This window comes from Malaclemys terrapin, chromosome 5, assembly GCF_027887155.1.
Source record: "Malaclemys terrapin pileata isolate rMalTer1 chromosome 5, rMalTer1.hap1, whole genome shotgun sequence".
In the NCBI taxonomy this organism is placed as follows: domain Eukaryota; kingdom Metazoa; phylum Chordata; order Testudines; family Emydidae; genus Malaclemys; species Malaclemys terrapin.
This window is the reverse complement of record NC_071509.1, coordinates 3,566,947-3,589,133: the sequence shown is the minus strand read 5'-3', so window position 1 is coordinate 3,589,133 and position 22,187 is coordinate 3,566,947. Positions and strand designations below refer to the sequence as shown.

Below are 22,187 nucleotides of genomic sequence, written 5' to 3'. Positions count from 1 at the left end.
CAATGTGTAGTACATAGAGCACTATAAACAAGTCAGTGTCTGTCTGAAATTTTCGTTTGTACTGACTTCGCTAGTGCTTTTTACGTAGCCTGTTGTAAAACTAGGCAAATCTCTAGAGGAGATGATGCACCCCCTGGAAGACCTCTGCCTGCCCCCAGGGGCACACACGTACCCCTGGCTGAGAGCCACTGGGCTAAGAACCCTCGTGAATATTCACTCACGACCCATGGGCTTCATGGAAGAATCTTAAGAAGGGCTTTGAGTACAGAGCAGGGGCTTGGAGGAGCAGGAGGTCAATCTATGGTTGTGATTCTCCCCTGCCCGCATCGTTTATGGCTACGCCATGGAGATGTATAACTCAGCCTTCCTGATCTGGGACAGGGATTTTATACCCGCAGCCCAGGAGTAAAGAGCAACTCCTGGTGCAGGGCAGAGGCAGAAGACGAGAACTGGGAAACTTGGTTTACCCTCCACCCAAAATAAAACCCCCGTGTTTTGGGTTATGAGCTGCCTGACAGCCTCCCTTATAAACAAGTCAGTAGCTTAAATGGACAAGAAACAACAGAGGAGATTTGGGAGCACGTCTTACCTGTTTCTTCCAACAGTCTCATGGTCTTTGACGACAACAGTGAGCTCGGCATTCTGGTCTAAGGGAATTCCTTTCAGATCCCAGTCAAACCCCTAGAGCGAGAAGAGAAACAATAAAAGATCATTGCCTTGTTATAGCATTAGCAGAGACAGCTACTGACCCACTGCTAGAGCCAGCCAAAAAATGGAATTTCCATCCCACAGGAAATTCTGACATTTCAAAATTTATTTTCACTCCAAATCAGGACAAAAAAATCAAAATTCTAAAAAGTTTCTATTCAAAAACATTGTTTCGCTTCAATAATGTTGAAACAAAATGTAATATTAAACACACTCCATATAATTATTATTAAAATTAATAGTTTAATATAAGAGACACTAAACTAAGTGAAACAAAATGGGAAAGTCAAAATGAAGTGTTTTTACTGTATCAAAACTTTTTGACCTTCCACTGTCTCCAGTCAAAAAGTTTATCAGAATTGAGACATTCCCACTAAATGTGCTGATTTTGATTTGACTGCATTTCCACAGAAAACTGTTACCTCAAAAACATTCACAGCCAATTCTTCCCACATTCCTCCTGCAGAAATGAAGGGTGTTCAGATCACCGCATTTGCCATGATTTTAATCATCAGTCTTGCAACACAAAGTTTGTCAGGAACCCAAATTTTCATTCCATGGGAAATTCCAAAATAAATTAAAAACAAAAATCAAACCAGAAAAGATGAAATTTTGAAAATTCCCACAAAATGAAAAAATCTAATAAAAAAATTGATTTGGGACCATTTCGTTTCAATAGTATCAAACCATTTCATTTTGACTTCTATATTCTACTAAAAGATTAAATATTATATCTAATATATGAGTTTAAAGATAACATACTGAATTATATTAAAATGAATATTTTCATATAATATAGAAGTCTGAACAAAATCAAAACGACATTGTCAAATCACATTTTGACTTTTTCCTGTTGAAAAATCGTGTAGGAATCAACACATTCCCATCAAACGTTTCAATTTCAACAAAAATGCATTTTTCAATAGAAAACGGTTCTATCAAGAATCTTTTGACTGACGGTAGTCATGAATTCAGACTTGATCTTGGCTGGTGGAAATCACTGGAATGGCCTAAGACCTCTTCATAATTTTTAGTTCAGATGTACACTAATGAGATCCTAACCAATTTTTTTTTTAAAAGAAGCTTTGTAGATTTCTTCCTTCCCTCCCAGGAGTCTGATTAGGCAGGGCTCATGCTGTCCTGGTACATTTGTTTAAAAGCACTGGTTAGGAAGGACAGTGGATGAGGCATTATATTGTGACTTAGGACACCTGGGTTCAGTTCTCGGCTCAGCCACAGACTTTCTATGTGACCTTGGGAAAGTCACTTGAGCTACCCTGTGCCTCAGTTTCCCATCTGCAAATCTTGCAGGAGTGTGGGAATGTAATGAAGGTGCTCAGATACTACAGTGAGGAGGACCAGGTAAAGTACATACAGTGATGAAATAGCACTTTAAAAAGCACTCATTTCCACAGGACATCCCAAGAGAGCCCACCACTTCCGCACAGCAAGTCACAGCTTCATAGCTGGTTCATCATGAAATTGACGGAAAAGCCAGGAAGTCTGGACCCGGCAGATCTCGGGAAAATTCCCCTGGTTAACTGAGTTCTGGATTTCAGGTTTAGTCTAAACAAGAAAAGAATGAGGAGGGACATGATAACAGTCTTCAAATATGTCAAAGGTTGTTATCAAGATGACAGTGATCTATTGTTCTCCATGTCCACTGAAGGTAGGACAAGAAGTTGTGGGCTTAATCTACAGCAAAGGGAGATGTAGGTTAGATATTCAGAAAAAAAACTTTCTAACTCTAAGGGGAATTAAGATACCTAGGCAGATTGTGGAATCGTCAGCATTGGAGGTTTATAAGAACAGGTTGGACAATCCTAGATCAGGGTTTCTCAAACAGGGTCCACTGCTTGTGTAGGGAAAGCCCCTGGAGGGCCGGGCCGGTTTGTTTACCTGCCCCGTCCGCAGGTCCGGCCGATCATGGCTCCCACTGGCCGCGGTTCGCTGCTCCGAGCCAATGGGGGCTGGGGGAAGCGGTATGGGCCGAGGGACTTACTGGCCGCCACTTTCAGCAGCCCCCATTGGCTCGGAGCAGCGATCCATGGCCAGTGGGAGCCGCGATCGGCCGGACCTGCAGACGGGGCAGGTAAACAAACCGGCCCGGCCTGCCAGGGGCTTTCCCTACACAAGCGGCAACCCCTGTTTGAGAAACCCTGATCTAGGTTTACATGGTCCTGCCTCAGCACAGGGGGCTGGACTAGCTGACCCTGAAGGTCTTTTCCAGCCATACATGTATATCTAGAGAGATCTAGAGACATATAAAATGAAATCCTGCGTAGCATTCCGATGGGTTTCATTTTTCAACAGGGCAACACTGAATGCATTCCAGCACCACACTGGCCCAAGGCACACCCACTTTGCCATGGCTTGTAATGATCTCTCAGAGACACGTACCAACATTGCCCTTCTCTCCAGAGCCCGTAAACACATATGCACGTGATTAACTTGAAGCACGTGACTCATCCTATCGGGGGTAGCCGGGTTAGTCTGTATCCACAAAAACAACAAGGAGTCCGGTGGCACCTTAAAAACTAACGGATTTATTTGGGCATAAGCTTTTGTGGGTAAAAAAACTCACTTCTTCATGCCACCGGACTCCTTGCTGTGTATCATCCTGTTGACCTCAATGGGTTGGTGTGCTGTCTGCTGAGGGTCATGGCAAAATACAATTCCCACAGGTGGAAAGCTCATGCCCCACAAACCCCTTCAGCACCAGGGTTTTTGAAAAGGGAGGGAGACCCATAGGACTGGGGACTTGGCCAAGGGTACCCAGCTACTTAGCCGTAGAGGCAGGGCAAAACCCAGGAGTCCTGATCTCCAGCCCCTGGACATCACTCCCTCCATGTATAGCCATTGGCATTGTGCCTTTATTACATGTACGTGTCACTAATCTAGGGAAAAACTGCCCAGCCATAATGTCTGCCCATGCGCAGAATACAACACATCTCCCCGATACAGCGCATGACCAGAAATGGCTATTTGCTTGGTTCCACCAGGAATAAAGGTGCTAGGGTCAACCAGCTTTGTCCTCACAATGGTAGCTACAGGGAGAGGTTGGTGGAGGGCAGTGCTTTAAGTCTCCAAAGGCCACACGTGGCTGATACGTCACGCTTTGATCACTCCAGATTGCCCTTAAAGGACCTGCGGCAGCGCGGCTTTCAATTAAAGCCAATTCCTGCTAGGAGCACGGATCATTTGTGCACAGCCGGTGTGCACTTGCCTTGCGGTGGTTGGTTACTAGAGAACAGACTACTACTGCTGCCAGCTAACAGAGTTACTCCTTTCGCTCTCGTAGTAGAGGTCTGTGCTTTGAGGCCCTGAGTTCAGACGCTGCTGATGCAGTGTAGGCATTACACCAGATCAAGGGACATACATGCACCAGCGTTTAGACCACCCTCACCCCCTGCAGTCTCCGCCCCAGGACTCTGATCACAGAGGGCCTGCAGATGAAGCTTCCAGTGGGCTTTAGTGAAGCCAGAATCAAGATGGGAAACCTGCACCCACCAAGATCCCAGGGAGCTGGACCCAGCAGTGAACAACAAAGGGCTAAATTAGCCCCCAGTGTAACTGCACTCACGGCAGTGTAGCTACACCAGGGATGAACTTGGGTGCTAGAAAAGAGAGATACAGAGCTCTCACGGGGTAGAATTCGGACCAAGCTCTGTGACTCAAGGAATGGAATGAACTCTGGTTCCCGCAAACGTGGCTCCTGGCTAGGGTGACCAGACGCCCCGATAAAATCGGGACCGTCCCGATTTTGAGGAGTTTGTCCCGCGTCCTGACCAGAGTATGGTCGGGACGCCATTTGTCCCGATATTTTGTTTCCTGGTCTTCGGCGGCAATTCGGCGGAGAGTCCTTCAGTCGCGGACGCTCTTCGGAGGTATTTCGGCGGCGGGTGCTTCTGTCTTTGGCGGCAAGGTTTATTACCCGCCGCTGAAATACCGCCGAAGACTGTCCGCGACTGAAGGGCTCTCCGCCGAATTCCCAGACGGGTGAGTGTAAAAGAAAAAAAAACGCCCCCCCTGCAGCGGTCCAATATTTTCCCCTTAACATCTGGTCACCGTACTCCTGGCAAGAAAGGGGAGCAGGTCCAGAAGGGGGCGCCACTTGCCTCATTCCACACAGGGTTCACGTTGTTCTTGATCACTTTGGTTCTCTTCTTCACACCTAAAAAGGGAGTTAAGCAAGAGGGTTAGAAAAGTCCTCGGCCGCTCGCCCTCCCCATCTCCCCCTGAGCAAAAATTCCTGCTGCTTTAAAAAACAACAAAACATATTGCTCCGAGTTTGATTATCCCATGAAGAGCTTTAGGAAAAGGAAGCTGCATCCCCAGCCCCAGAGAGCTTCCCGTCTAACATCCCGGATCCCGCAAGGAGGGCTGCAGGGTTGGGCCCTGGGTTAAGGCAAGACGCAGGGCAGGGGGGCAATGCAAAGCCAGGAGGATTCCTGGAGAGATGGCCAGAATGGGCTCAGCTGGAGGATGGTGGGAAGCCGAGGGAGGAGGAAGGTGACCCCAGGGAGGAGAAGGGATCTAAAGCTACACCGTAGCCCCGGGAGGTAGTCCAGGGCTCCAGTATGTAATGATGACGTCTCCGGGACCGGGGAGGAACATGGCAGCTGTTTAGCACAGTACATGGCAACACAGAACAGAAAGGATCAGCGACAGAAAGGCCCGGATCCTCAATGGTATTTAAGGAGCGTAAATACTTCTGAGTATCTGAGCCAGAGTGATCAGCCCAGGCCCCGCACCGACCCCACTCTGGTTTTGTCCCACCAACTGCATTGGAAACGGTAGATCGGGCCCATTACTAGTTCTGATTCGTATGTGAGTAGTGCTAGAGCTCCAGTCACGAACACAGTCTCTGTCCCACAGAGCAGAGTACAGCAGAGTCCACTTAATAGCAATCCCGAGATTAACAACTTTGGCGGAATAACGATATTTTGCCGGGAGCTGATCCCGTCCCACTGATGTGAATGTTCATGGGATTTGGATATTGGCAACAGGCATGCTGCTTACTAGCTACCTTTTGGGGAAGAAAGACCCCAGCTGCAGGCAGGTTTGCAGGGCTGCAACCGGGGAAGGAAACGCTGGGGCTGCACCATACCTCTCCCTGTGCTCTCCAGACTGCGTCCTGCCCTAGCACCAGGGGCCCAGGCTCAGTATGTCCCAGTGCTGCAGCAAACTTGCATGTGGTCAGGGACCAGCCACTCTGACAGTCTGCACCAGGGGTAGGCAACCTACGGCACATGTGCCAAAGGTGGCAAGCGAGCTGATTTTCAGTGGCACTCACGCTGCCCAGGTCCTGGCCACCGGTCCGGGGGGCTCTGCATTTTAATTTAATTTTAAATGAAGCTTCTTAAACATTTTAAAAACCTTATTTACTTTACATACAATAGTTTAGTTATATATTATATTATATATTATAGACTTAGAGAAAGAGACCTTCTAAAAACATTAAAATGTATGACTGGCACGCAAAACCTTAAATTAGAGTGAATAAATAAATAAATGAAGACTCGGCACACCGCTTCTGAAAGGTTGCCGATCCCTGGTCTGCACTATTACATTCACCTTTTTTACAAGACTATGATAAGTTTTGTACAAGATATCCCTTGTGAAGTATCATTTGAAAACTCATAATTTGCTGATCATTATTATCCTAGTAAAATATGTATGGCAACATTGCTAATGTGAAGTTATGAGATTCGACTGTATAACATTGTTGAAGGCAGGCACAAACCAGTTTCTCAGCAATTAATGACCCAGCCAGGTATCAACAAGATCATCAGGACCATCACATAGTGGAGTGGCTATTCACTGGCAGGAAGAGGGGAGTGAACAAAAATTTACATTTTAGAAGAGATACAGTCTTTATGGCACGTGGGCCATAGCAGGAGATGCCTCTTGTGCAAGAGAGTGGACTATAAAGGTAGGAAGCCATGGCCCCCAAATCGCCTCTTCTTCCCTTTCTCTCTGTTCACAGCAGCATCAACGCCTGAAGGAACCCTGGACTGGGGGAAGGGTCCTGATTGAAAAGGATTTCAGCCAGTCAGACTGGAAAAGCAGGTGGTGAGACAAACCTTTGCTTTGAATTCATTGAGATTGCAAAGTTAGATATTTAGTTACATTTTATTTTTTGGTAACCAATTCTGACTTTCATGCTTCATTACTTGTAGCCACTTAAAAATCTTTTTTTCTGTCGTTAATAAACTTGTTCTACTGTTTTATCTAAACCAGCGTGTTTGGACTGGGGTGTTTGGGAACCTCCACTTGACATAACAAGGTCTGTGCGTGTCATTGACAAATGACAGACTTTCTATGAGCTTGGAGTTGCACGGAAGAAGAGATCTGGGCAATACAAGACAAGGACAAGCCCGGGACTAGGAGTTTGCTGGTGTCGCCCTGGGTGTAATTCATGAATATCTGGCCTGAGTATTCATGTAATCAAGCTGGGAGTGATTTTGCAGGATCGTGGCTGTGTGTGAACTGGCCAGGAGTGGTTGATCTCACAGCAAAACAGTGTCAAAAGCACCCCAAGTTGGAGAGTTAAGGGAACACAGCAGTCCAGATTGTACCCTGGGGAATGCCACAGCCCCCACACAGATAATGGGCTGGAGCACCCACGTGCTCACACAGTTGGGCGGAGTGTGACCCAAATGGACCACGTTGATATCAAAGGGGGGTGCACAGTTATGAGTCTGTACCCAGGGACTTCCCTAGGCACGCATGTTTCCCCCGTGATGGCCACCTGCATGATATTTCACCAAAGGGGCCCTGCGTGGTCTCTGCCGAAAGCGAAGAACTCGCTGGTTGTCATGGTTATTGCAGGATGCATGTACCGGAATCTTGTAAGAGCCCTGTAACATGTCGAATATTGTGTCCAAAGCTGCTGGGAGTGAAGCAGGTCACCAGGGGTGGCTGGTTCTCAGAGGTAACCCCAGCAAGAGTGAGACTAATTGACAATTTCAACCTAGCCCAGCCAAGGGTTGACAGTCTACACAAGGTTACACACTTGACCCTTTTCAAAGCATAAAAGAGTTCAAGAAAAAGCCCCTGAACAGGGGGACCATTGGGGTGAACTGAAGATTGCACTGTGGGTTTTTCTTTTATCTGTAACTATACATTTCCAATCCTTGTATTTGAATCTTATGCTTTGTCAAACTTCTACACTGGGACCCCGTTTATCCAATCTAATTGGGACCGGGGCCAGATTGGATCATTAAAAATGTGGATAATCAGGAGAGCCCCGTGAAGCTATGTCACATGCTTCAGCCCCACATGGAAGGCCTCTGGCTGTCAGCCCCAGAGAGTTGACAATTACCAGTCTGCACCCAGGGACTTGCTTAGACATCCCTTGGTGGGCATGTTTCTCTTGTGATCACCATCTTCACCCTATTTCACCGAAGGGGCCATGCGCGGTCTCTGCCAAAAGCTAAAAACTCACTGGTTGCAGGACGTTGGTGGGGAAATATTTTAAAAGTCACATAACATGTCTAATATTGTGACCAAAGCTGCTGGAGATGAAACAGGACACCAGGGAGTGGCTGGTTCTCAGCGCTAACTCCATCACATGTGAGAACGGTTCCCAGCTCCCAGCCAAGAGTAGAGCGTCTAGACAAGGTGCGCGCTTGGGCCATTCCGAAGCATAAAAGAGCCAAAGAAAAACACCTTGAGCCAGGGGGACCATCAGGGTGATCTGAAGTTAACGAAACACCCTTGCGATGAAGAGAGACAAAAGATCTGGGTGTGACGTTATGAGTGTAATACAGAGGTCGGCAACCTTTCAGAAGTGGTGTGCCGAGTCTTCATTTATTCACTCTAATTTAAAATTTCACGTGCCAGTAATACATTTTAATGTTTTTAGAAGGGCTCTTTCTATAAGTCTATAATATAGAACTAAACTATTGTTGTGTGTAAAGTAAACAAGGTTTTTTAAATGTTTAAGAAGCTTCATTTCAAATTAAATTAAAATGCAGAGCCCCCTGGACCGGTGGCCAGGACCAGGGCAGTGTGAGTGCCACTGAAAATCCGCTCGCGTGCCGCATTTGGCACGTGTGCCATAGGTTGCCTATTCCAGTGTAATATAATATTTCATTGAAAGGTGACACAGGGCCAGAAAGAGTCAATTATCTCACAGACTGACCTGACCCATGGCCGAACTTTAAAGACTGGTTAGGAAGCTAAGTAAATGAACAGAGCTTTGAAATGCAGCCGGCAGTGTTAGAGATAAAAGGGGAACTGTTTGCTCAGGTCTTGTGATGTAGGCAAACAAGTCTTGTCTATGACTATGGCTTTGATTCAAAGATCAAAAAAGGAGTGCACCTCTACCTCGATATAACGCTGTCCTCGGGAGCCAAAAAATCTTACTGCGTTATAGGTGAAACCGCGTTATATCTAACTTGCTTTGATCTGCTGGAGTGCACAGTCCCGCCCCCCCCCGAGCACTGCTTTACCGCGTTATATCCGAATTCGTGTTATATCGGGTCACGTTATATCAAGGTAGCGGTGTATTAACAATTAGGAAGATACTTGAGGGAAAAGTTTTCAATTAGCAATAATCACGCCTCGGATTAACCTCATTGGCTATGATACTGTCTCTTTGAAGGTTATGGTAACCTGTATCTGAACTGTTTAATGGCTAAATTACCCTGTGCTAATTGCCAGGATGTTTGGGAGAAGGAGAGTTAAGCCAATTGTTTTCTCAGGCCAAACAGCTGCTGGAAATGTATAAAAACCCTGGGACACGATCCTGCTTCATCTCAGATCTGCTTTGGGATTCAAGAAGGGGAAACCCTACGCCATAAGAACTGAGCTCCCCAGTCACTGACTGGATACGGACATTGGACTATAACCTATGGACTATTTCTAAAAAAAACTTTTGGCAACTACAAACTCTCCATCTCTGCTATGTATCTGACCTCAAGAAATTGAACTCAAGTCTGTCTGTATATTGATCTTTCAACCAACTCTCTCTCTCTCTTTTCTTTTTTAATAAATTTTAGTTTAGTTGATAAGAATTGGCTATAAGCAAGTATTTTGGGTAAGATCTAAGTTATCATTTGACCTGGGCCAGGGACTTGGTCCTTTGGGATCAGAAGAACTTTTTTTCTTTTACTGGGGTATCAGTTTTCATAACCACTCATCCCCATAAGGAGCAGTGCTGGCAGCGATACTGGGAAACTGGAATGTCTAAGCCAGGGGTGGGCAAACTTTTTGGCCCGAGGACTACATCGGGGTTGCGAAACTGTATGGAGGGCCAGGTAGGGAAGTCTGTACCTCCCCAAACAGCCTGGCCCCCATCCCCATCCTTCCCCTCCCACTTCCTTCCCCCTGACTGCCCCCCTCAAAACCCCTGACCCATCCAACCCCCCCCTGCTCCTTGTCCCCTGACTGCTCCCTCCTGGGACCCCCCACCCCTAACTGCCCCCGGGGACTCAACTTCCTATCGAACTCCCCCTGACTGCCCCGACCCCTATCCACACCCCAGCCCCCTGACAGGCCCCCTGGGACTCCCACGCCTATCCAACCCCCCTCCTCCCCGCCCCCTGACCACCCCTCCCAGAACTCATGACCCATCCAACCCCCCCTGCTTCTTGTCCCCTGACCACACCCTCCCAGGACCCTCCACCCCTAACTGCCCCCCGAGACCCCACTCCCATCCAACTCTCCCTGCTCCCTGTCCCTGGACTGCTCTGACCCCTATCTACACCCCAGCCCCCTGACCAGTCCCCTGGGACTCCCACACCTATCCAACCCCCCTGCTCCACACCCCTTTAACATGCCGCTCAGAGCAGCAGGAGCTCGCAGCCCCGCGCTGCCCAGCAGGAGTGGCGCCCAGAGCGCGGGCGGCGCAGTTGGGGGAGGAGGGACAGCAGGGGAGGGTCCAGGGGCCAGCCTCCCCGGCCGGGAGCTCAAGGGCCAGGCAGGATGGTCCCACAGGCCATAGTTTGCCCACCTCTGGTCTAAGGGAATTGCTTGTGTGACTTCTGGTTAGCCAGTGGGCTAAACCAAAGTCCTCTCTGTTTGGCTGGTTTGGTGCCTTGATAATAAAGGACCCCCAGCCTTGGGCTGTGACTGCCCTGCTCTAAGCAATTCGTCCTGAATTGATACTCTCAGTTGTGTCCTACCAAAGGCAGCATCGTTACATACAAGGAGAAAAGGGGGCTCGAGGTGGCCTCCATTACAGAGGAGTCGTTCGGCCAGCATGCCTGCCCCACTCTCGCCACTGGACAAGCGCTGCATGATGGTTGGGTGAGAAATCCCTTATTAGACAGGCAAGGAACTAGTTAGTACGCGGAGGCTCTAGCTTGCGTGGGGAGGTTTTTCTTTTCTCCGTAACCACCTGCTTCCAGTCCCTATACCGGCTTCTGTCTGAATCTTTAGCTTACGCTCTGCCAAACAGTCGTGTCTATAGTAAAACCAAATGGAAGTTTAAGTCCCGCATGCTCAAGAGTGTTGAACTTAGGTGAAACTGATGAAAATCTGGGCGTGCTGCGGGTGTCCGGAGGTCAAGGAACTGGGCACTCGAGTGTAACGCAGTGGGGTGTACAGACAGGTTGGTGGGATCTGTGCCCTGGGGCTAAAACAGGAACCCGGGGGCTATCTATCTCTGCTCTGCCCAAGTACTCACTTAAGGAGCCGACAGACAGGGGGTGCAAACCGTCAGCCTGTACGGGGAAGAGCGGGGCTGGCAGAGCTCCAGGACATTTTTCTTGCCAGCAGCTGGTACTTTGCTGTGAGTTTCCCCCAGTGGGCACAGACAAGCGTCCCTTGCACTATAAGCAGGCGGTAGTCTGCTGTCTCCCTTGAAGGTTCCCAGGGAGCCCCTGCCAGAGCCCTGGGGCTGCACGCAGGGTGAGGGCTGCATTCCGGATGCTGGAGCTTTCCCCAAGGAACAGAGACACTAGGAGCCCATGTTCTGCCTGGCACCTCTCCCTGAGCTCTCCAGGGTGCATCCTGCCCTGGCACCAGGGCCCAGGCTTGGCACATCCCAGTGCTTCCTGCCCTGACTGCAGCCCCTCAAGCCTGCCTTCTGCATAACAGCAACTGCTGGAACATGGAAACTTCTTGCTGGGAACCAAGAGGTTGCCAATAAGCAGAATCCACTGTATAAAATTACAAGGGAGTGGCAGTGTGGCCTAGTGATTCAGGCAAAGGACTGGAACTGAGGAGACCTGGATTCAATTCCTGGCTCTGCCACTGCTATGCTGGGGACCTCAGGCAAGTCACTTCACCTTTCAGTGCCTCAGTTTCCCCAGCTGTAAAATGGGGATAATGATTCTGCCCTCCTTTGTAAAGTGCTTTGAGATCTATGGATGAACAGCAGCAGATACAAGTATTATGATTAATAAATAATGAGCGGTAATCAATACTATATTAAATCAGTGATATTCAGACCTCAGTGGTCAGGAGCCAAATTAGCGATCAGCGTTACCCAAACGAGCCACAGTAGCGTGAATTCACTGTTTCATTTACTATAGTACTATAGATTCATATTTAAACAGTGTGCCAGGAAATATTTTGTGTGTGTGTGTTTTATATATATAATTTTCACAGCGAAATCACTAATCAAGTATTTATCAACTATCATTGGTTAATAACACAATGAAAGCATCCTGATAGGTTACTAATTAAATCACACAATGTTTTAATATCGCGTGCTGCAAAGATCTGAAGGTGACACATTAAAGACCCAATTGCAGTCAGAGTGTCACTGGAGTAAGTAATAATTAGTATAGAGATGGGTGGGAAATAGCACGTTTGACCGTTGGAAATTCGGTTCTGTTGCCTGCTAGAACAGAAAGTCAAAACATAACCCTTTTGCGGCCCACAAAAATCCCAACAAGCGTTAAACTGAGAGCGTCAAACCCCAAAATGGCAACGTTTTCCAACCCAAACAATGCGCCATTTCAAAACAAAAAGATGTCATTTCCAACTGACCTCTCAAAATGAAAAATTGTAGTTTCAATTCTCCCGATCAGCAAACTGAAAAATTTCAGCAAGATTGACGTTTCTCCCCTGGAAAAATGTCACCCCAATAAAACCAGTTTTCTTTAAATGCAGTAATGGGGAAAGAGTCATTTCTATTTTGCTAGTCTCCGTTTTGTGTTTTCTTCTCACAGGGTTTTCTTTAATTCTAGACACATAACTGAGTGGTGGGTTAATCAGTTCGCTGGCTGGCTAGCAGGGATGTCAGCAGCGGAAGAGTCTGCCTGGATCCAGCTGAAGGTCCCGACAAGCCAGGGGAGGGAAGAGGTCGTTTTAGACTCAGCGGATTGTCCAGATTTGGTGATCAGAGACTCTAATTGAGACGAAACCGAAGCTTTTGGGAACTTTCAGTTTCTTCTCCCTGTATTTCTGTGGGGCCTGAACTGTTCAGATTTGCATTTGTTCCCTTTATTTGTGTTTCTGTAGAACTGTGGAGATAATGTCTGTGGATTATAACATAGCCATGTCCTGCTGTAAAAATTAGATTATGATTTGTTTCTTTATCATAAGATTTTATAAAGTTATTAAATTAAATTCATTTCTTTCGTTCCTTTGGGGACTTGGATGTGGGGAGCCTGACCCTGTGCAGTCCTTGCTGAAAACCCCAACAGCCCGAACTGTGGGTCTCCAGCTACTTTCTAGGGAATTGGGGGTTTCTTTAAGGCACTGGAGACAGGAAATGAAGTGAACTCTAGCCCACCCAAAGGTTACACAAACATTGCAGCACTAAGCCCTGGGATAAGAACCAGAAAGTGAAATTAAGGTACTGACATGCTCTTCCCTCCCTTGCACACCTAAGGCAGCATAGATACTCTTACACCACTCAGGGTCCATCTATACTGCGATCACAGTAATTTCAACTGGCTCAAGCTACGTGCACACCCTGTGATTGCTGCAGAGGCGATGAGCACACCCCTACACAGCCCCTTCCCCGGGGCAGCGGTAGGGTTCTTGGTAGGCCGAGGGGCAGGATTAGGGTTACTGCTATGTGGAAGGCTGGGGGGGGGGGCAGGTTAGGGATCACTTGATTTCCCCCAGGGGAAGAGCTGGCTGTTTTCCAGTCCTGACATGCCTCAGGAGAGGAGCAGCCTAGAAACAGGAGCGTGATTTCTAATCAAAGCGCTGCCCTTTGAGCGACCGCCCAAGGTCCCCCGAGGAGTCCGCGGCAGAGCTGGGAATCCAGCCCCCCCCCCCCCCCCCCGGGAAAAAACTGTTCATTGCAGCTACCGAGCAAACCGCGCTCCTCTTCCGAGAACCCAGCTCAGCCGCTGAGCTTCTGCCGTCGTACACACCGAGTAAGGTGACCAGACAGCAAGTGTGAAAAATCGGGACGGGGGTGGGGGGTAATAGGAGTCTATATAAGAAAAAGACCCAAAAATTGGGACTGTCCCTATAAAATCGGGACAGCTGGTCACCCTAACACCAAGCCAAGAGCCTCCATCTCGCCGGCACACAACCTCCACGGCCAGGGCTTCCTCTCAGGAAGCCAACTGAACAACGCTCCATTCAAAAACATGTGTTACCCTCCCCGGCCAGGCAGGACAGAAACACAAGGGCCGCTGGGTAATGTGGCTGGGTGCTGACTGCAGACTGATGGCTAAGCAATCCCTGGCATCAAGTAACTGGACCAGGAACGTTCAGGGGAAAGCTAGTCCCTGGGGTATTTACGCAATCAGGCCCCGCTCCTTGCACACCCAGCTGCTACCTCTCTGCGTCAATTCCCCCTCCAGCAGCACTCACCATCCCACCTGTCACCTTAGGACTCGGGGTGGGGGGAGGAGAAAAGGGGGCCCTTTGGAGCCTCCCTGTCCGGACAGGGGAGGGCGCTGTCGAAAGACGGTGAGCCCTTCCCCTCTCCAGAGCTTTGGAAGGTAAATAGGTTTGTGCCTAAGAGTCTGGAGATTTTCTTCAGTAATCCCTTCTTGCCCACCCACGGCTCAGCTCAGAAGCCCTGGGTTTTTCAACCTTCCCAGGGAAAGCGGAGGGCCAGATTCTGCCCTCTGCAGCCAGCCGGTTCTCCGGCTGGGCTCAGCCGTCACTCTTGCCTCTGGGGTCCCACCAGAACCCCTAGACCTGGGCAAGTTCACTGCTCCCCGCAGGAGTTGGGCTTATTCCCTGGGTCCTCTCTCGGTCCAATTACCTCCTGTCCCTGGCGCTGCTGCCCAGAGCCAGCTGCAAGGTTCTGACGGGGAACAGACACCCAGAGCAGTGTCTGTCTGCCCTAAATTGGGAGGGAAGGGTGGTCACTGCCTGAGGCTGGTCGGCCTCTCCTCCTGGGCACGTTTCCCTCTGCTCCATGGCCAGCTTCACCTTTCGACGCTCCCCTTCCCCGGACACAGCACACGCTGCAGGAGCACCGAATTGGCACTGCCTGAGCGCAGGGAGGCTCGTTAGTCTGGCTGGCAGTGGGGGGAGCGTGTCCCATCACACCCTCATGCACACGGCGCGCGGAAGTCACCCACATGCTACAAATCCACAGGCAGTGCATTTACGGTTAACCCTTTCTGAGCCCATCCAATTTTCAGGGTGTTAGGGGCTTTCATTGGGAGATTTGATGATGGAATCAGGTTTGATGATGGAATCAGGTCTGTTCTTTAGTGCAATCCTGTCTATTTGCAAACGAATGTACAAAGCCCTGTTTCTCTGAATACAGAAGGAACTTAAAAAGTGGAGACAGTTTCTTGATTCACAGTTACACGCCTCTTCCAGCCAGCACTTTGCCCAAAAGCTCTCTCTTTTAGCTTTTTTTCTCATTGTCATGCTACCATGGCTTCCCTGGGAGTTGTTTATCGCATCCTTCTTTCTGTTTCTCTGCTGATTCTCTCACACACAGACACACAGCTCCAGCAGTCAATGCCCCAGCCTCTGCACTTGCTAAATCAGTCTCCAGTCTCTGCTTCTACTCAAGCGTTGCCATGTGCCTAAACTTGCGGTGGAGGCTGCTATGGTTTGAGCTAGCTGGGGTTCCCTAAAGGAGCTTGACTGGTTCTTACATTTATCCTGAATGAAGGGTTGCAGTAAGGCCCACCAACTTCACTCCGGCTTTGTCCAGCCTCTCCCCACTAGCATAACCACACACGCCCCGAAGTCATCAGCAGTGTTGCACCTCCTCCCAGGGCCGGTGCAAGGAAGTTTCGCGCCCTAGGTGAAACTTCCACCTTGCACCCCCCCACCAGCGCTGCGGCAGCTCCCCACCCCCCTCGCCCTGAGCCCCCCCCACCGCGGCAACTCCCCTCCCCCTGCAGCCCCGTCCGGGGAGCCATGCGGCAGCTCCCCACCCCAGCTTACCTCTGCTACGACCCCTCCCCGAGCGCGCCATCGCTGCTCCACTTCTCCCGCCTCCCAGGCTTGTAGCGCCAATTAGCTGTTTGGCGCTGCACAGGGCCGGCTCCAAGTGTTTTGCTGCCCCAAGCAAAAAAATGTTCCTGCGCCCCCTTGGCCCCACCCCAACTCCGCCTCTTCCCCGCCCCATTCCAACCCCTTCCCCAAATCCGAGGGTGCTAAAGGAGTTGGCGGGTGAGATTGCAGAGCCATTAGCCATTATTTTTGAAAACTCATGGCGATCGGGGGAGGTCCCAGATGACTGGAAAAAGGCTAATGTAGTGCCCATCTTTAAAAAAGGGAAGAAGGAGGATCCGGGGAACTACAGGCCAGTCAGCCTCACCTCAGTCCCTGGAAAAATCATGGAGCAGGTCCTCAAGGAATCAATTATGAAACATTTAGAGGAGAGGAAAGTGATCAGGAACAGTCAGCATGGATTCACGAAGGGGAAGTCGTGCCTGACTAACCTAATTGCCTTCTATGATGAGATAACTGGCTCTGTGGATGAGGGGAAAGCAGTGGATGTGTTATTTCTTGACTTTAGCAAAGCTTTTGATACTGTCTCCCACAGTATTCTTGCCACCAAGTTAAAGAAGTATGGGCTGGATGAATGGACTGTAAGGTGGATAGAAAGCTGGCTAGATCGTCGGGCTCAACGGGTAGTGATCAATGGCTCCATGTCTAGTTGGCAGCCGGTTTCAAGTGGAGTGCCCCAAGGGTCGGTCCTGGGGCCGGTTTTGTTTAATATCTTTATTAATGATCTGGAGGATGGTGTGGACTGCACTCTCAGCAAGTTTGCAGATGACACTAAACTAGGAGGCGTGGTAGATACACTAGAGGGTAGGGATCGGATACAGAGGGACCTAGACAAATAAGAGGATTGGGCAGAAAAAAACCTGATGAGGTTCAACAAGGACAAGTGCAGAGTCCTGCACTTAGGACGGAAGAATCCCATGCACTGCTACAGACTAGGGACCGAATGGCTAGGTAGCAGTTCTGCTGAAAAGGACCTAGGGGTCACAGTGGACGAGAAGCTGGATATGAGTCAACAGTGTGCTCTTGTTGCCAAGAAGGCTAACGGCATTTTGGGCTGTATAAGTAGGGGCATTGCCAGCAGATCGAGGAACGTGATCGTTCCCCTTTATTCGACATTGGTGAGGCCTCATCTGGAATACTGTGTCCAGTTTTGGTCCCCACACTACAAGAAGGATGTGGAAAAATTGGAAAGAGTCCAGCGGAGGGCAACAAAAATGATTAGGGGTCTGGAGCACATGACTTATGAGGAGAGGCTGAGAGAACTGGGATTGTTTAGTCTCCAGAAGAGAAGAATGAGGGGGGATTTGATAGCAGCCTTCAACTACCTGAAGGGGGGTTCCAAAGAGGATGGAGCTCGGCTGTTCTCAGTGGTGGCAGATGACAGAACAAGGAGCAATGGTCTCAAGCTGCAGTGGGGGAGGTCCAGGTTGGATATCAGGAAAAACTATTTCACTAGGAGGGTGGTGAAACACTGGAATGCGTTACCTAGGGAGGTGGTGGAGTCTCCTTCCTTGGAGGTTTTTAAGGCCCGGCTTGACAAAGCCCTGGCTGGGATGATTTAGCTGGGAATTGGTCCTGCTTTGAGCAGGGGGTTGGACTAGATGACCTCTTGAGGTCCCTTCCAACTCTGATATTCTATGATTCTATGATTCTATGAAATCCCTGGCCCTGCCTCCTCCCCTGGGCACGCCGCATTTCCCCTCCTATCCCTCCCTCCCAGGCAAGCCTGGGAGGGAGGGGGGAGAAGCAGAGTGGCGGCAGCGCACTCGGGGGAGGAGGCAGAGGTGAGCTGGGGGGGGAGCGGTTCCTCTGCCCCGCCCCCAGATTACTTCCTGCGGCTCTCCCCGTGCCCCCCACCGCCGCAGCTCACCTCCACTCAGGGCCGGATCCCGGCTTTTTGCTCCAAGCAAAACAAAAAGGGCGGGGGGGGCAGAGTGCCGCCCCTTGGAAAGTGCTGCCCCAAGCACATGCTTGGAGGGCTGGTGCCTAGAGCTGGCCCTGGCGCCGTAAGCTTGGGCGGGGAGGAGAATTAGAGTGGGGGCGGCGTGCTCGGGGAGCAGGTGTAGCAGAGGTGAGCTGGGGTGGGGAACTGCTGCACGGCTCCCCGGGCTGGGGGGGTGGGGAGCTGCCGCGGGGGGGAAATTGGGGGCACCGCTTTTTGGCGCCCCCAAATCTTGGCACCCTAGGCAACCGCCTAGTTCGCCTTAATGGTAGCACCGGCCCTGCCTCCTCCAATGGCACCATCACTCGAGGATCTCAAAGCGCTTCACTGGTTTATCCTCAGTGCACCTCTGAGAGGAAAGGAAGAGTTATTGCCCCATTTCACAGATGGGGAAACTGAGGCACAGTGAGAGGACATGACTTGCTCAAACCAAAATGAGTAAGTCTATAGGTGAACCTAGTAAAGATCCCCACTGCCCCCCAGTCCTATGCCTTAACCTCAACACCATCCTTCCACACCAAGGTGCATTACCTTGCTAAAGGCAGCTATACTAGAATCTACGATTCTATACTGAGCCAGTGTCTCATGTCAAGCACACTGGCATAAGTCTGCAGTATCCCCCACCCCTGATTTCAGTGAGACAAGCTGGGAGGTCTGGAGCTACAGAACCGAACGAAGAGGCCTTTTTCTGTGATCTGCAGAACCATCTTTTCTCCTGATTCAGCATATTCCAAAGCAAGTCACTAGGTGCTCTCCCCGGCTTGGAGATTTTTAGATTGGCTCGATGGTTGTTTCATTTAATCTGAAAGTAACATCCTAGGGATTGAAGATACAGGTCCGTACCTCTTGTGGCCAGCACTCTGCCCAAAAGCTCTGTACACCGCGGGGGAGGCAGAGGGATAGGTCTCAGCGGAGTTCCGCAGGCTTTTATTGACAAGAACAAGAAGCTGGAACTGGTTGCGGAAGATCAGTGATGTTGAGGGTCATCATGCCCAACACCAAACCAGGCAGCAATTCAGACGTCACATGCACATCTGAATGTGACTGTCAATTACAGCATGCTCTTCGGTATTATTTACTATTTGTAAAAGGCTGACAGTAGGCTCAGTGATCCCAGCCATAGGGACTGAAATGCAGCCACCTCTGGGGTGGGACACCACAGCTGTTTACCAGCACACAGGGACACTGTGCAACAGTTTAGGACAAGAAATGAAGAGGAGTATTTTGTTCTGCTGAGGAGGAACGTGTGTAAAAATAATATGGAACAAACCAAATTTCGGTTCGTTTCTGGTCAGGACACTCGCAAAACTTGCCATGAGGGTTCTTCAATGACCACAGACGGTCAGGATCCCAGGGAGACCTCAGCCTGAATCCGCAGCACAAACACGTTTTCCTTTAAAACAACTGGGTTGCCGCACAGACGCTGCTTTCCCGGAGACGGCGCAGATGCAGCTACTTCACTCACACCTCCAACATCCAATCAATCTTCTTGGAGGGGTACGTGGCTAGTTAATGCCAAGCCCCCACCACACTGCTGGATCAGGAATAACTCAGCCCAGGGCAGGACATAAGGGGCAGCTATGACATAGCAGATCAAGCCTGGGGCTGGTAAGTCAGGACTCCTGAGTCCTATCCTTACCCCTGCCACTGACGTGCTGCTTTGCTTTGGGCAAGTCATTTAACTGCTCCGTGCCTCCGTTTCCCCTTCTGCAAAATGTTTGCCCACATTCGTAAAGTACTTTGAGATCTACAGATTCAGGGGTAGGCTTCCTGCCCGGCCTCGCTCTGCACCACTCCCGGAAGCGGCTGGCACGTCCCTGCGGCCCCTGACCCAAACTGCCTCCCAGAGCCTGACCCCTCACCCCCTCCTGCACCCCAACCCCCTGCCCCAGCCCAGAGCCCGCACCCAAACTCCCTCCCAGAGCCCAACCCCTGCACCTCCTCCCGCACCCCAACCCCCTGCCCCAGCCCAGAGCCTGCACCTTGCACCCAAACTCCCTCCTAGAGCCCAACCCCTCACCCCATTCACCCCAATCCCCCGCCCCAGCCCAGAGCCCGCACCCCTCCTGCAGAGCCTTAGGCAGGTGTGGTGGGGGAGGCAGGATTTGGACCTGTTCTGGGCACCACCAAAAATTATACAAACCTGCCGCCAAGGGACGGCTCCAGGCACCAGCACAGCAAGCGCGTGCCTGGGGCGGCAAGCTGTGGGGGGCGGCCTGCCGGTCGCTGTGAGGGCAGCAGTCAGGTGGTCTTTGGCGGCATGCCTGCGGGAGGTCGCCGGTCCTGCGGCTTCGGTGGCAATTCAGGGTAGGTACGCGAAGCCACGGGACCGACAGATCACCCGCAGATCTGCCGCCAAATCCGCGTGACCGTGGACTGCCCGCAGGCATGCCACCGAAGGCTGCCTGACTGCCGTGCTTGGGGCAGCAAAAAACATAGAGCCGCCCCTGCCTGCCGCCCCTGAAAATGCAGGCTGAGAAGGAATCGGATTGCTCTCTGCAAATACTTCAGGGAGGGAGAAGAGCTGCTGAAGCTAGAGGGCCATGTGGGAACAAGAACAAGTGGCCAGGAGTAAACTTCGGCTGGAAATTAGAAGGTTTCTGACCCTCAGAGGAGGCAGGTTCCGGGACAGCTTCCTACGGGGGCAAACCACCGAACTAGTCTGGAAATGGGGCGTGAGAAGTTTATGAATGGGATGATATGACGGGGCTGCCTCTGAGAGCAGGGGATTGGATGCTATGACCCAGGAGGGCCTTCCAGTCCCGTGCAGAATCCACCACGGCGCTAGGTACGTTCCGTGGTTGATTACCCCCAGCCTTGTTTCCAGTTTGAATTTGAAAAGCATGATTACCACGGAGACTCCATCAACCCCCGGGTGCCTGCAGCTTTTAGCCCTAGTAACGGCGTTTCTGGGTGCTAGTCAGTTTGTGCAAAGGGGAAAAGGAAAAGGAAAAGCCGTTAGCGTGAGGCACAAAAACAATAGCAGTGACTCAAACGCCAAAGGCCTCCCGAAAGGTTTCCCTGATGGATTTTCTTCCCCTCTGGCCGTCACACGCAGCGTTCACTATTACTATATATGGGCACAAACCAAGACCCTGGCCCTGCAAGCCACATGCTTAACTTTTATGCACCTCAAGGCATCCCACTGATTTCAGTGGAACTACTCACCAGGCATAAAGATCAACATGTGTGAGTCCCTTGCCAGCCCGGGGCCCAAGACCTCACACCTGAAGTTGCTCTGCCTGCATATGTGAGCCCAGGATTGGGGCCAACATATTGCCGCCTTGGGCCAATGCCCAAGCAGACATCCCAGCCTTGCCAGGGCCTGCCTGAGCCCCAAAGGGAGAGACACAAAGACGTTACTCATTCAGGAAAGCGAAATTGTTGTGGGATCTTTCCTTGAGCATAAATAACTGGCCCCAATTCAGGAAAACCTCCCTGTTTAGCAGAGCATTTAAGCGGGTGCTTAACTTTATACATGTGCTTAAGCCTCATAGACTTCAAGCTCACTGCTTACATGCTTTCCTGAATCAGAATCTCGGCCTGAGTCTCAGTTTCATGCTTCTTTATTGCTGACGGAAGTTATTGCCACCATGAAAAGCAAAGTGGCACCAAATCTGCATAGAAGGTAGGTAAGTTTGGACTAATTGGAGAGATATTTTAGAGGTAGGCGCATGAGAGTCCCAAAGGGAAACTGACTAGAAACAAATGTGAAACTGACTACATTCTTTCAACTGCCAAGTCCAGAGACAGGTGAAAAAGTAAGACAGGATAAATAATGGAAAGTTGGTTCCTAAAATTCTGCCTGTTTTAAACCAGATTTGAATCCCGATCCTGCAATGAGATCTGCCTCTGCGGATCCAGTAACAGCACTGGGGACTTGTTAGCTCCCCACACCCAATGGTTTTTGATCTTTGAAAACAAAATTAAATGTTGCCCCTTTAAATATATTTCAGAAATAAGACGCATCTACACTTTAATGAGGTACTCAGATATTAGAGCACTGGAGACCACGGACAACAATGGGAACAAAGACATACCTACATATACGCAGCCAGGCAATATTTAACTGGATGGCGTGCAAAAATCCATTGGTGTTTTTTATTACCAATCAGGGTTCCTATCCCGGTCTCTCCATTTCTACCATGACCTTAGCTGTCGTACCGAGCACCATGTACAAGAATAC

At 50.1% G+C, this 22,187-nt stretch overlaps 1 protein-coding gene and 1 pseudogene across 8 annotated transcripts in view; both read right to left on the bottom strand.

Moving 5' to 3' along the window:
• DYSF (dysferlin) overlaps window positions 1-22,187 on the bottom strand; it is a 289,365-nt gene that overhangs the window by 243,803 nt on the left and 23,375 nt on the right. For all 8 annotated transcript variants that reach the window (XM_054030057.1, XM_054030060.1, XM_054030064.1 and 5 more), the window contains exons 2-3: window positions 4,827-4,882; window positions 590-681 (exon numbers count right to left, since the gene is read on the bottom strand). In XM_054030057.1, the coding sequence (XP_053886032.1) occupies window positions 590-681; window positions 4,827-4,882 (148 nt within the window). The remainder of the gene's footprint in view (window positions 1-589; window positions 682-4,826; window positions 4,883-22,187) is intronic.
• Window positions 9,166-9,322, bottom strand: LOC128838755 (U4 spliceosomal RNA; annotated as a pseudogene).